This window comes from Anabrus simplex, chromosome 1 (assembly GCF_040414725.1).
Source record: "Anabrus simplex isolate iqAnaSimp1 chromosome 1, ASM4041472v1, whole genome shotgun sequence".
In the NCBI taxonomy this organism is placed as follows: domain Eukaryota; kingdom Metazoa; phylum Arthropoda; class Insecta; order Orthoptera; family Tettigoniidae; genus Anabrus; species Anabrus simplex.
This window is the reverse complement of record NC_090265.1, coordinates 142,788,956-142,804,098: the sequence shown is the minus strand read 5'-3', so window position 1 is coordinate 142,804,098 and position 15,143 is coordinate 142,788,956. Positions and strand designations below refer to the sequence as shown.

General features: G+C 39.6%; 1 protein-coding gene across 4 annotated transcripts in view; it reads left to right on the top strand.

The window, feature by feature from the left end:
* LOC136885079 (uncharacterized) overlaps window positions 1–15,143 on the top strand; it is a 1,401,330-nt gene that overhangs the window by 1,251,388 nt on the left and 134,799 nt on the right. For 3 of the 4 annotated variants that reach the window (XM_067157504.2, XM_067157532.2, XM_067157541.2), the window contains one exon: window positions 12,031–12,173. In XM_067157504.2, the coding sequence (XP_067013605.2) occupies window positions 12,031–12,173 (143 nt within the window). The remainder of the gene's footprint in view (window positions 1–12,030; window positions 12,174–15,143) is intronic. The other variant, XM_067157511.2, reaches the window with a different exon arrangement.

Here is a 15,143-nt window from a genome sequence, read left to right as displayed (position 1 = left end):
TGACTGCGTAAGACATTGTGTTAAACAATGCTCATTTGGTAATTTGTGTAAACTTTAATTAACCTTTTCACTCAGGTGGTATGATGTAGCAGTTAGGGGAGGGCCATGCCGGGTAACTAGTGGACTGCTGTAGCAGTCACGTGTTGTTTGGCTTTTCTTTGTTTCATTATGGTAGACCGCTGGAGACATTCGACCTTCATGATATCTAACAGAACGTATTAGCGCTTCTATAAGTAGCTTCAGTGCATTGTGGTACCATATTTCATAATGCATGAGAAACGGTATGCTGCAGATGAAGCTCTTATCCTCATATCAGGTAATGATTTTGAAGAAAACTAAGATGGGAAAGATTTATCCTTGTCAGTGCTCTATCATAAGCCATGGATCTAAAAGAAGGATGAGAGCTTTGCATATACGAAAATGACTAATACATAAATACACTGAGTGACCAAAAGTCACGGGAAGGGGTATCCCATTAGAAAATGTGCCGTGTATGATCCCTGAGCATTGCAGCTAGCTGAGCAGTCTGTCGTAAACACCCGTGTCATGAAGATGGCAACACGTCGTGAGTTAACCGACTTTGAACGTGGGATGATCATCGGTACATGATGTATGAGTCATAGCATTGCAGAGATTGCACACGAATTCGGGTTTCCAAGGTCAACAGTGTCGAGGGTGGATCTTCAATATAACAGAGAGAATGTTACCAACCACATAAACCGCTGCACAGGAAGACCACAGGTGTTTAACGAACGGACATTACGTCGCCTCCGCAGAATTGTACTGGGCGCTCGACAGGCTACTGAGATTTAAAGATAAGAATTTCATTATGTTCCATATTGAACTGAGTTCACAATTAAATTGAAAGAAGATATGTAATGGTTCAACCTTTTCAATACGTGTAGAATTAGAAATGTAATGTTTCATTACTAGTTGATTATAAGTGGTACCGGTTTCGACCATTGTTCTGGGTCATCGTCAGCCGATCACTTATAAAAAAAACAATGCACAGGAAAATAATAGGTGATGTATAAATTTTCCACTAGTTGTAGTTCATGAAGTATTATAACACTTATGGCAGTAGCACTGCATGTTGAAAGTTCTTAAAATCTTGAAGAGGTCGTGGATCAATCATATAGATGAAGCCAGACGTAAGTTCTTGGAGAGCAGTAAAACATATGTGCTAATGGCACTGTGTTTTTTACTGTTTATGAAACTTGATGAAAAATTAAATAGCTCTAGGATCAAGTTTGTAAACGTTGCTAGGCATGAAATTGTATAATACAGTGGAATATATTTGACAATAGAAATATATAGTAAAGTTAATAAAATCTCATATGGCAGATTCTTGAAGTTTGGAGATGCAGAACAGTTGACATAAAAAACAAAACTTATACGAGATTTTAATACATGTATTGAAAAGGTTTGGCTACTGTGAGTCAGATCACCACCCACTTGAATGTTGGGAATCAGGACCCCATTTCTATCAGGACTGTAAGGAGGCAACTACACCACATAGGCTTCACCAGCCGACGACTAACTTGTGTCCCTTTGCCGACACCTCGACACAGAGCTCAAAGATGTGCATGGGCCCGTGAACATCGGCAGTGGGCCATGGAACAGTGGCGGCATACAGTATGGTCTGATGAATCCTGGTTCCGGTTATATTGAGCTGAGGGACGCATGAGGGAGTGGCGTATGCCCCATGAACCATGAAGCTATGAATCCTGTGTGTTAACAAGGTTGTGTCCAGCCGGGAGGTGGCTCAGTTCTGGTCTGGGAAGCGTTCTCGTGATTGCAATGAGGCCCTATTGTCCGGCTGCAAGGAGCGCTGACAGGTGCATGTTATGTGGACATTCTTTCAGACCATCTGCATCCGTTTCTGGCCCTAGAAATGTCATGTTTCAGTGGGACAATGTGCCATGTCACTGCTCTGTGGTGGTGGTATGCAGGTGGTTGGAGGAGCACTCCAGTGAAGTTACAACTGTGGATTGGCCCTCCAGATCCCTCGATCTTAATCCACTCGAGTATTAATGGGATGTTATCGATGCAGGTGTACACTCCATGAACCCCGCACCAACTATGCAAGACCAATTGTGGGTAGCAGTGGAAGATGCGTGAGTCCAGATCCCTCTAGACCAATTCCAACACCTTGTAGAGTCGATGCCTTGCTGCTACACAACCACCTTAGTGCATAACGGGAAACTCTAAGCTACTACCATACACAAACACAAATGGTCTGTGGTGTGTCTTTGTGGCTCCAAGTTGAAATATACAGGCACATGCCTCTATTTTTATATATAGTCAGCCACATTCAACCCCCTCTTCTGCCACACCACTATAGCTACCGACACACAATAAGTATAGTGCACAATGGGAGACTTGTGGCTAATACCACACACAAAACCCAGTGTTCTACGATGGGTAGTTATGGCTGCAAGTTGAAATATATGGATCCATGTGTCTTGTTATATATAGTTGTCCACTTTCAACCCCCACATCTACTGACACGCAATCACCATAGTGCACAATGGAAGACTCAAGGCTACTACCACACATAAACACCAGTGGTCTGTGATTGGTAATTGTGGCTCCAAGATGAAATATATGGGCACACTCGTGTATTTTTTATATAGTCAGCCACTTTCAAACCCCCACAGCCAACATACCACCACAGCTACCGAGACACAACCACTATAGTGTGCGATGGCAGACTCGAGGCTGCTGCCACGTACAGCCACCAGTGGTTTACGGTGGGTATTTGTGACTGCAAAGTGAAATATACGAACACACACGTCAGTCATTTTCAATCCCCATGTCTCGCACACCACCACAGCTACATACACACAACCACTATAGTGTGCACGATGGGAGAGTCGGTACCTTATTGCAATAATATGTGTGTGATTTTTAAGATATTATTCAATCCAGAAGAGGAGAGGCCCATTAATTTTATAACCTGTTAATTTCTATGGTTCATGTTTGTGGGTTACTGTAGTCACGTCCTAGTTCGTGAACCATGGGCAACGGCTGAGTGGCCTAGTAAGTGGTCCTGAGAGTCGGGATACCAGTTGCTATGGAATGGGAGTGGGCATCTCGGACATATTCTGAGTCGTGGCCCTCCTTGTGCTCAGGCGGCCAGGACTACACAATTCACCGGTGGTCCATAACCCGTTAGAGGAGAGATCCTCACTTGGACTATGTGCAAGTAGGGCAGCATCCTGCTTCATGAATTTACCGAGCTCAGAACACTTTAAGCAAGCCTCGGACCTATGGGAGTAATGGAGTCCCACTCCCATTTGACAGGCGAGGGACTCCTTGGAAACAACTTGGCGAACGAAATGGAAGTCGATGGGGAGCTATCAATATTAATGGGGCTTATGGAAGAAAGAAGGTAGAACTTGCTGAGTCAGCAAAGAGGATGCATCTGGATGTGCTAGGAGTAAGTGATATTCGGGTAAGGGGAGATAAGGAGGAAGAGATAGGAGATTATAAAGTGTACTTGACGGGTGTTAGAAAGGGAAGGGCAGAGTCTGGGGTAGGGCTCTTTATCAGGAATACCATTGCACGCAACATAGTTTCTGTTAGGCACGTAAGTGAGCGAATGATGTGGGTAGATTTGTCAGTGGGAGGAATTAGGACAAGAATTGTGTCCGTGTATTCACCATGTGAGGGTGCAGATGAGGATGAAGTTGACAAGTTTTATGAAGCATTGAGTGACATCGTGGTCAGGGTCAACAGCAAGGATAGAATAGTGCTAATGGGCGATTTCAATGCGAGAGTTGGGAATAGAACTGAAGGATACGAAAGGGTGATTGGTAAATGTGGGGAAGATATGGAAGCTAATGGGAATGGGAAGCGTTTGCTGGACTTCTGTGCTAGTATGGGTTTAGCTGTTACAAATACATTCTTCAAGCATAAGGCTATTCACCGCTACACATGGGAGGCTAGGGGTACCAGATCCATAATAGACTATATCTTAACAGACTTTGAATTCAGGAAATCTTTTAGGAATGTACGAGTTTTTCGGGGATTTTTCGATGATACAGACCATTATCTGATCTGTAGTGAACTAAGTATCTCTAGGCCTAGGGTAGAGAAAGTGAAATCTGTCTGCAAACGAATAAGGGTAGAAAATCTCCAGGATGAGGAAATTAGACAGAAGTACATGGATATGATTAGTGAGAAGTTTCGAACAGTAGACAGTAAGCAGGTTCAGGATATAGAAAGTGAATGGGTGGCATACAGGGATGCTGTAGTAGAAACAGCAAGGGAATGCCTAGGAACAACTGTGTGTAAAGATGGGAAAAGGCGAACATCTTGGTGGAATGAAGAAGTGAGAGCAGCCTGTAAACGTAAAAAGAAGGCTTATCAGAAATGGCTCCAAACAAGGGCCGAGGCAGACAGGGATTTGTACGTAGATGAAAGAAACAGAGCGAAACAAATAGTTGTTGAATCCAAAAAGAAGTCATGGGAAGATTTTGGTAATAACCTGGAAAGGCTAGGTCAAGCAGCAGGGAAACCATTCTGGACAGTAATAAAGAATCTTAGGAAGGGAGGGAAAAAGGAAATGAACAGTGTTTTGAGTAATTCAGGTGAACTCATAACAGATCCCAGGGAATCACTGGAGAGGTGGAGGGAATATTTTGAACATCTTCTCAATGTAAAAGGAAATCATCATGGTAGTGTTGCAAACAGTCAAGGTCATGGGGAGGAGGAAAATGATGTTGGTGAAATTATGCTTGAGGAAGTGGAAAGGATAGTAAATAAACTCCATTGTCATAAGGCAGCAGGAATAGATGAAATTAGACCTGAAATGGTGAAGTATAGTGGGAAGGCAGGGATGAAATGGCTTCATAGAGTAGTCAAATTAGCATGGAGTGTTGGTAAGGTACCTTCAGATTGGACAAAAGCAGTAATTGCACCTATCTATAAGCAAGGGAACAGGAAGAATTGCAACAACTATCGAGGTATTTCATTGATTAGTATACCAGGCAAAGTATTCACAGGCATCTTGGAAGGGAGGGTGCGATCAGTCGTTGAGAGGAAGTTGGATGAAAACCAGTGTGGTTTCAGACCACAGAGAGGCTGTCAGGATCAGATTTTCAGTATGCGCCAGGTAATTGAAAAATGCTACGAGAGGAATAGGCAGTTGTGTTTATGTTTCGTAGATCTAGAGAAAGCATATGACAGGGTACCGAGGGAAAAGATGTTCGCTATACTGGGGGACTATGGAATTAAAGGTAGATTATTAAAATCAATCAAAGGCATTTATGTTGACAATTGGGCTTCAGTGAGAATTGATGGTAGAATGAGTTCGTGGTTCAGGGTACTCACAGGAGTTAGACAAGGCTGTAATCTTTCACCTTTGCTGTTCGTAGTTTACATGGATCATATGCTGAAAGGTATAAAATGGCAGGGAGGGATTCAGTTAGGTGGAAATGTAGTAAGCAGCCTGGCCTATGCTGACGACTTGGTCTTAATGGCAGACTGTGCCGAAAGCCTGCAGTCTAACATCTTAGAACTTGAAAATGGGTGCAATGAGTATGGTATGAAAATTAGCCTCTCGAAGACTAAATTGATGTCAGTAGGTAAGAAATTCAACAGAATTGAATGTCAGATTGGTGATACAAAGCTAGAACAGGTCGATAATTTCAAGTATTTAGGTTGTGTGTTTTCCCAGGATGGTAATATAGTAAGTGAGATTGAATCAAGGTGTAGTAAAGCTAATGCAGTGAGCTCGCAGTTGCGATCAGCAGTATTCTGTAAGAAGGAAGTCAGCTCCCAGACGAAACTATCTTTACATCGGTCTGTTTTCAGACCAACTTTGCTTTATGGGAGCGAAAGCTGGGTGGACTCAGGATATCTTATTCATAAGTTAGAAGTAACAGACATGAAAGTAGCAAGAATGATTGCTGGTACAAACAGGTGGGAACAATGGAAGGAGGGAACTCGGAATGAGGAGATAAAGGCTAATTTAGGAATGAACTCGATAGATGAAGCTGTACGCATAAACCGGCTTCGGTGGTGGGGTCATGTGAGGCGAATGGAGGAGGGTAGGTTACCTAGGAGAATAATGGACTCTGTTATGGAGGGTAAGAGAAGTAGAGGTAGACCAAGACGACGATGGTTAGACTCGGTTTATAACGATTTAAAGATAAGAGATATAGAACTAAATGAGGCCACAACACTAGTTGCAAATCGAGGATTGTGGCGACGTTTAGTAAATTCTCAGAGGCTTGCAGACTGAACGCTGAAAGGCATAACAGTCTATAATGATAATGTATGTATGTATGTATGTATGTTAATTTCTGCAGCAAGATATCATGGTCAAAAGCTTTTGAGATGTGTGTAAACATGCAGTCCATCTGAAAATGGTTCTCTGCTGCATCTAACAATAAGAGGAACTTACTGATAGAATAAAAGAAGATTGTTACAAGTTGACTGTCCTGAAATGAATCCATGCTGCTCATCAATGATGATATTTCTAAAGAGAGGTGTGATCTTGTCAAGAATTACTGAGTCAAACATTTTGGAAATATGAGAAGAAATTTTAACTGGTCTATATTGTTTTACATCTGTTTTATCACCATTTTTAATACTGGGCTAATGGATCTTTTCTTCCATTCCTCTTGGAAAACATGCTGCAGATAAAATTTGTTGTTAGTACTCGCACAACAGATGACCAGCTAAATATGACGTGTTGGTAGCAAGCAGAGCAGTATTGACCTTAAGGACTAGCAGTGTTAGATGTGTTGCATATCTTGATGAATTTTAAGGGGCTAGTCCACCACTGCCATATTATGCTTTTGTTAGCTTTCTTACCTGAATATATTTCTTTTAAATTAAATCAAGAGGGATAAGGAGCCTCTTAATATTGTATTTTTGTTATATAAGACAGGGACCTTCAGACTGTATGCTTTAAAATACTTGCTCACCGTTTGCTCACCGTTTTCTTACAATTTCCATTACTGGAAAAATTGCACATCATATTTTATATACATATGAAGGGAATCCCAAAAAATAGGTCTCCTATTTTTTATAAATACATAAACCTGTTTATTTCTACAATGGTTTACACCATTTTACAGCTTGAACATTTAGCTATTTTTCTACATAATCACCATTTCGATCAATGCATTTTTGTAAATGCTGTGACAGTTTTTGTATGCCCATGTCATACCAGCTCACCACCATGCTGTTCAGGAAGTTGTGAACCTCATCTTTCACCTCGTCGTCGGTGCTTAATCGCTTTCCAGCCAAATGTTCTTTCAACTTAGGGAAGAAATGATAGTCAGTGGGCGCCAAGTCGGGACTGTAGGGTGGGTAGGTGATGATGTACCACTGAAATTGTTGCAGGAGAACAACGGTTTGCCGGGCGACGTGCGGGCGAGCGTTGCTATGGAGAATGTTTATGCCCTTGCTCAACATTCCTCTTCTCTGGTTCTGAATTGCCCATCTGAGATTTTTCAGGGTCTCACAGTACCTGTCAGCGTTAATTGTGGTCCCAGCGGGCATAAACTCAACCAACAATACCCCTTTTTGATCCCTAAACACAGTTGTCATGACTTTACCGGCAGACTTTGTTTGCTTGAATTTGCGCGGCTTTGGTGAAGGGGGATGCCGCCACTGGCGTGGTTGTTGCTTGGTCTCAGATGTAAAGTGGAATGCCCAGGTTTCGTCACCCGTGAAAATTGAGTCCAAAAAATTGTCCTGTTCGGCTGCAAAGCGTTGAAGAAATGCACGGGAAGAATCAACTCGTTGCTGCATGTGGTCTTCAGTCAGCATGCTTGGCACCCATCTTGCGCACACCTTCCGGTATTTCACATTTTCCATTAAAATTCTGTGAGCGGCACTTCGGGAAACTTCAAGAACGAAAGTGCAGGGATCATCTAAGGTGATCCGCTGATCTTCATGCATGATTTGTTCAACCTTCACGACTATCTCGACGGAAATTGATGGTCTCCCGCTCCTTTGTACACCGTGGATTTCAGTCCGACCGGCTGCAAACTCTCTACACCACTTACAAACATATTTGACATCCATGCACGACTCACCATACACTTCCATCAATTGGCAATGGATTTCAATTGGTTCAGTACCCTTTGCGTTCAAAAACCAAATAACTGCACGCACTTCGCACTTGGCTGTAAGATCCAACGGGAGCTCCATTCTCTGCGGCTGCCAAGCCAAGACTGAGTGCCTCAGCGCTACATGTGCATGTTTATATGCAAGCGTGGGAAACTCTCTTCACAATATTGTGGCCAACAGCCACATGAACAGAGTTCTGTATTTATAAAAAAATAGGAGACCTTATTTTTGAGATTACCCTCCTACATGCATGTACAAAACCAGATGTCCTTCCATGTCCGTGCATAAACAAGTGGCTCTTCTTTAATTTTACCCTTATTCAGCTTTATAATTTCCTTCCTTTTTTTAATGTTTGAATAAATGGTACAAATAATAGTATGAACCATCAGAAGTGCCAAATGACTGATTGATAGGTACTGGTAGGGAAGACAGCTCCAAAATACTGTAGGGTAAATAGCTTGATTACCATCATACAACATGCTTATAAATAAACCATTTTTCAATGTTATAATAATAATGTTTCTGAGCATTCTTCCCTCCAAATTTATTTCAAATTCTTTTTGGCATGAGTACTGTATGTACATTAAACCTTCCTAGAACATCATCTCATATGTATCTACATTGTGTCTAAAAATTGGTTTGAAGGATGGGCAGTTAGTAAAGAGTTATATTGTTATTTCAGTGCATGAACACAGATCCTTGGAGTATCATGGATGGATGGAAACTTTTCGTAAAATATGGACAACAAATTTGATGTTCTTTTCCCTATAAAATCGTGAAGAAAAAACTGCATTAATAGATTATTGGGAGGATCTCAAATATTCTTCAATATAGACTTAACCCATGTGATTTTGAAGTAACTTATAACTCTACTTTTCCCTAAACACAACTCAGAAGTATAGAAAGCAGTATCAAATTACTATGGACAGAATTGAACCATGCGTATGAAAGAGGTTTTTTGTATTATTAATCACATATTACACTAGATACTATGACATAGTTCTAACATGTAATATTAAGAAAAATTATTTGTACTTTGGCAGAAATAAAGCATTCCAGTTGTTTATATTATTTTCCAATCCAGTGTGTGAGAATTCAGGCAGGTATTATGTTGAAAACTAGGTTAATTTTTCAGAAGCTATCCATGAATGGTCTGATATCACTTAATTTCTTCTGTATGTTTTCTTCACGTGACTTACTTTGGTAATGCCCTCTGTGTCTGTATAGCATTTGTCATCCACTTTATGGTTCATGAATTACACGAGATGCACTGCCAGCACAACAGCGTGGAACGACATTAGTAGACAAATAAGCTCGAGTAGAACTTTTAAAAGTAGGAAAGATCAAAATAAGAAGATAAAGTTGTAATTCAAGAGGTTAAATTGGTGCCTAGGAAAACAATTTATAGGGAATCTGCTACCTGGGCAACAGCCCTCAGGGTGGGTGGGTGGGTAGGTAGGTAGGTAGGTAGGTAGGTTCACATACACTGCTGTGTATTAGTACAATTGTTTTTCTTATTAGATAAAATATGAGTATGTATGTATGTCACTAATCAACTAGTGTATGTTTGAACATTTTTTGGCTTCTTAGGCTCACTACAAGGGGTTGTCGTCATTGAATTTTTGTAAAATATTTGGTTTGTATTGTTGGCATTATGCTCTCACCTCACATTTGGCTGTATCTAGTGCAGAAGTTCGATTACAAGGAAAGATACCTTCAAAAGGGCATATTGTAGAATCTTCTAATATTTTCTCCAATGTAATAGTTAATTCATTGAACAGATAAGTTAAATAACTGGGTCCTGTCTTTTCAAGGTAAATATATTCTTGTGACTTGTGCTGATTCAGTCTCTTTAGCCTCAAAATTTGCTTAGATGCACTTTGTGAAAGGGAGGATAAAATAGTCTAAATATTAATGAAAATTTTGTGAATAAAAAGTGATCCCAATTGAAGAATATTATTTCCTTTATTTTAAGGCTGTCAATTTGACAAAGCTTAACATTACACATACAATATAAAAAAAGAATTTAAACTGGAATGACCTTTGAGAATACAATTTTGGAAAGTATAATTTTAAAATAGAAAATCAAATTTAATACACACATAACTGATAGTTGAGACTCAAAATCTGAAAATTCTAAAAGATACTATGTCTAGGAATGTCTACCAAGGTATCAAAGTGCTACAAATAAGTACAGTATTAAACAAGACATATAGGCTACTTATAAGCTGTAGAAATGGTTATGCAAGATGGCTACAGATCCCTTAATGGTGGTAGTGACAATATTCATTATCACTAATTTAGATATCCCAATGGTATGACAGATGTGTGCCAACGGCCGTAGCCATGTTGAAACACCGGATCCCATGAGATCTCCGAAGTTAAGCAACATTGGGCGTGGTCAGAAGTTGGATGGTTTGCCACGCGCTGTTGGTAGGGGGTAAGGGAATGGAGGAGCGGAAAGGAACTGGTCACCCTACCGCACGTAAACTCCGGCTCAGGAACACCTCTGCAGAGGTTCGGAACTGCCTTCGGGCAGAATAACCCTTACCCTACGACAGATGTTCACAAAATAGCATGTTATCATTCCGTGGGCTCCGATCATCAGCCCAACAACCTCAATTTCCTCAAGTTTATACTTTTCCTAATTATAAGGGGTTGTTGGCTCATAAATGGCTTTCTTCTCTTTATTGTCATTGTAAGGCTTGGTAGAGCTAACTTTAAAATAGATCATTGGATCTAATATGTACCCTTTTATCGAGCCAGCCTTGTAGGCAATGATGTCCACCCCCTTCCAAGCTTCCTTGATCGGTTATTCCTGCAACTTCTTCATGAGCAACATATACAACTTCCCATAGCGCTTCTGTTAACATATGATGGATAATGTGATGTCCAGGAAAGAAGCCAGTTCACAGATCAAATTATCCTTAACACTCAGATTCAGTTTTATTGTTGGAGACTGAAAGTTAGATAGACTCAAAGTGTGATGGATATTTTGGGAGGCAAGAGAGATTAAAGTAGTAAGTATTGCTGACATGAGCAGGTGAGAATATGGCAATGGGGTATTTGTAAAGAAATATAAAGATGAAGTTAAGAATGTATGTGTTAGATGATGAAATGCATATGGATCAGCTATGGTGGTGAAATAGTTTTAGGCAAATAGGGAATAGATTATCTAAAATAATGGACTGGGCCATGAGGGAGGGGAAAATCTAGGAGATGACGGTTAGATTTGGATTTCAACTATTTCAAGGTAAAAGGCATAGAAGCACAAGAGGCTTTTATGTTAGCTAATAATAGAGGATTGCAGAGGCAGTAGGTTCATTGACAGAAGCTTGCAATCTCAATTAGAAAAGGTATAGTAATCTGTAATAAAAATATAATTCTTGTCTGTATGCATACTTACTAAACATATTTATACTTGGTTTAAGTATGATCTACTCCTTTGAGATATTAATGACATTTACATAACTTCTCCTTTAAAGTTATTTCTTTCATTTAACCTTTATATTCAAGGGTTCCTTCTACCCAAAGAATCTTATGGAGGACAGTTCAAAAGCAGTTTTACAGAGCAACATACCGGTACTGTGGATAACACATATGAGTAGAATGATGCAACTCGCTTGTTCTGATATCTACTAGCTCATTTATTCTGAATGTTTTGAAATTTTTTATGCATGTTTTCTTTTCTTCCTAACTCTTGATTGTTTTGTAATGAAGAAAGGGCACAATTAGAACCTGTTAAAAATTAGAAATCAAATTTTAATTTGAACTGATGTCTTCTTTGAAGCTTTTCCATATTTGGATAATGTAGATGATAATATTTTTGCATTATTTTATACTAGTCCAGGAGATAGGGATCATTCAAGTTCCACAATTCAAGTTCTTACAGTTGGCAGATTGTGTTAGGTCCTTTCTCTGTACTGATGTATGTTGCAGTAATGATCCACGAACCGGCAGTGCTGATTGAAGGTGTGCTATTCCGAGCAAATTACCTGGGATCAACTCAACTAGTATGCGAGGGACAACCTACCAAGACGACACGTATGAACCAGGCTGAAGAAGCAGTCTCTCGTATAAAGGTAACGTGGTTTGAGGCTTTTGCACTTTGTAATTACATTTTATATAAACTATTGTATGATACTTTGTATTTGGTTTCCCTAAATTTGTTTCTCTCATGGGTGCCAGTAATCATCAACTGAGACTTGATTCATTTTCTGTGAAGTAGGATGTTAATAGTCTTGGTCAGTGAGAATAATTAGTGCTTTGTTAAGGTGAGTAGATTCTGTAAAATACTTCTGATTACTGTCCAATGCTATATGAATAACAAATTCTTAGTTCTTTGTGGCTGTCAGTTCTTGCACTTTTGTAGTATCTATCATGTTGTGTTGTTTCATACAGTGAAGGTAATCTGTAACCATAAGAGCGTAAGTGATTTAGAACTGGAATGAATGATGCATGATGCACTCAGTCCTCATGTTAATTTGCTGTCATCAACTGGGCATCACATTTAAGAGCTCTACATTTTTTAGTCTTGATTTGTATGCCTCCTTTAAACTAAGCATGTTAGTGATTTTCCTTCCATTGAGTTGTAATGTACATATTTTCACAAAATCCTTTTAACATTCAGTACTTTCAATTCCTTCATTTAAAATATACTTGAGTCATGAATTCCATTGCTACAAATTGCTCTAACCCAAAAATGATGGTAGTATATATTTTGCTTCAGTTTGTTCCATACTGAACATGACGACATATTCTTATTATTTATTTGTTTTGAAGTGTGATGGGTAATAGGAATGGAATAAAGACTGGGCGTATTTTTTGAGTCATCAGTCCATAGACTGGTTTGATGCAGCTCTACATGCCACCCTATCCTGTGCTAAACTCTTCACTTCGGCGTAACTATTGCATCCTACATCTGCTCTAATCTGCTTGTCATATTCATACCTTGGTCTACTCCTACCGTTCCTACCACCTACACTTCCTTCAAAAACCAAATGAACAAGTCCTGGGTGTCTTAAAATGTGTCCTATCATTCTATCTCTTCTTCTCGTCAAATTTTACCAAATCGATCTCCTCTCACCAATTCGATTCAGTACCTCTTCATTCGTGATTCGATCTATCCATCTCACCTTCAGCATTCTTCTGTAACACCACATTTCAAAAGCTTCAATTCTCCTTCTTTCTGAGCTAGTTATCGTCAATGTTTCACTTCCATACAATGCCACGCTCCACACGAAAGTCTTCAAAAACATCTTTCTAATTCCTATATCAATGTTTGAAGTGAGCAGATTTCTTTTCTTAAGAAAGCTCTTCCTTGCTTGTGCAAGTCTACATCTTATGTCCTCCTTACTTCTGCCATCGTTAGTTATTTTACTACCCAAGTAACAATATTCATCTACTTCCTTTAAGACTTCATTTCCTAATCTAATATTTCCTGCATCACCTGCCTTCGTTCGACTGCACTCCATTACATTTGTTTTGGACTTATTTATTTTCATCTGGTACTCCTTATCCAAGACTTCGTCCATACCATTCAGCAGCTTCTTGAGATCTTCTGCAGTCTCAGATAAAATAACAATATCATCTGCAAATCTCAAGGTTTTGATTTCCTCTCCTTGGATTGCGATTCCCTTTCCGAATTCCTCTTTGATTTCCTTTACTGCCTGTTCTGTGTAAACATTGAAAAGGAGAGGGGACAAACTGCAGCCTTGCCTCACTCCATTCTGGATTGCTGCTTCTTTTTCAAAGCCCTCGATTCTTATCACTGCAGACTGTTTTTTATACAGATTGTAGATAATTCTTCGTTCTCGGTATCTGATCCCAACCACCTTCAGAATCTTAAATAGCTTGGTCCAATCAACATTATCAAATGCCTTTTCTAGATCTACGATTGCCATGTATGTGGGCTTGTCCTTCTTGCTTCACGTGTTCTTACATTTCTTGTGAAGCCAAATTGATCTTCTCCCAACTCAGCTTCAACTTGTTTTCCCATTCTTCTGTAAATAACACGTGTTAAAATTTTGCAGGCATGAGATACTAAACTAATGGTGCAGTAGTTTTCACACCTGTCAGCACCGGCTTTCTTGGGAAAAGGTATAACAACGTTCTGCCAAAAATCAGATAGGACTTCTCCTGTCTCATACATCTTACACACTAAATGAAATAACCTTGCCATGCTGGTTTCTCCTAAGGCAGTCAGTAATTCAGAGGGAATGTCATAAATTCCAGGTGCCTTGTTCCTATTCAGGTCGCTCACAGCTCTGTCAAACTCTGACCTCAAAATTGGGTCTCCCATTTCATCAGCATCAACAGCCTCTTCTTGTTCCAGAACCAAATTATCTACATCTTTACTTTGATACAACTGTTGGATATGTTCCTGCCATCTTTCTGCTTTGTCTTGTTTTTCTAGAAGTGGCTTTCCATCTGAGCTCTTAATATTCATACACCTAGATTTCCTTTCTCTGAAGGTTTCCTTAATTTTCCTCTATGCAGCATCTAATTTTCCTAGGACCATACAACCTTTCACATCCTTGCACTTCTCCTTCAGCCATTCCTCCTTAGCTATCTTGCACTTTCAAATCAAAAATCAAAATCAAATCAAAATCTCTTTATTTGCAAATGAGGTGTCTACCTCGGTGGCAAATGGTACACTAAAATACATTATTGTCAAGCACTAAATTTTAAATTAACAGGAGACGAAGAACATTTTCCTAGAATACAATATTATACAATTTACGCTAATAATTTTTTCTATTAAACACACACATCATCCTTAATAAATTGATATTGTTTACAAAATTCTACTTATAATATCTTACAAACATAGTCAACTCATATACAGTACGGTATGTGAAATTACTTCTAATAATACTATACAACTGGTATAAGATTAAAATTAACACTGAATTTATTTACATATTTATATTTTACCCATTTTGGAACCTAAGTAGCATAACGACCTGCTGCGTCTTAACCAGAGCCCCTTTTGCCACCACTTTTCAGAGTTCCTGAAGGGCCTTCACAGCTACCGTAGCGGTCCCAGGGCC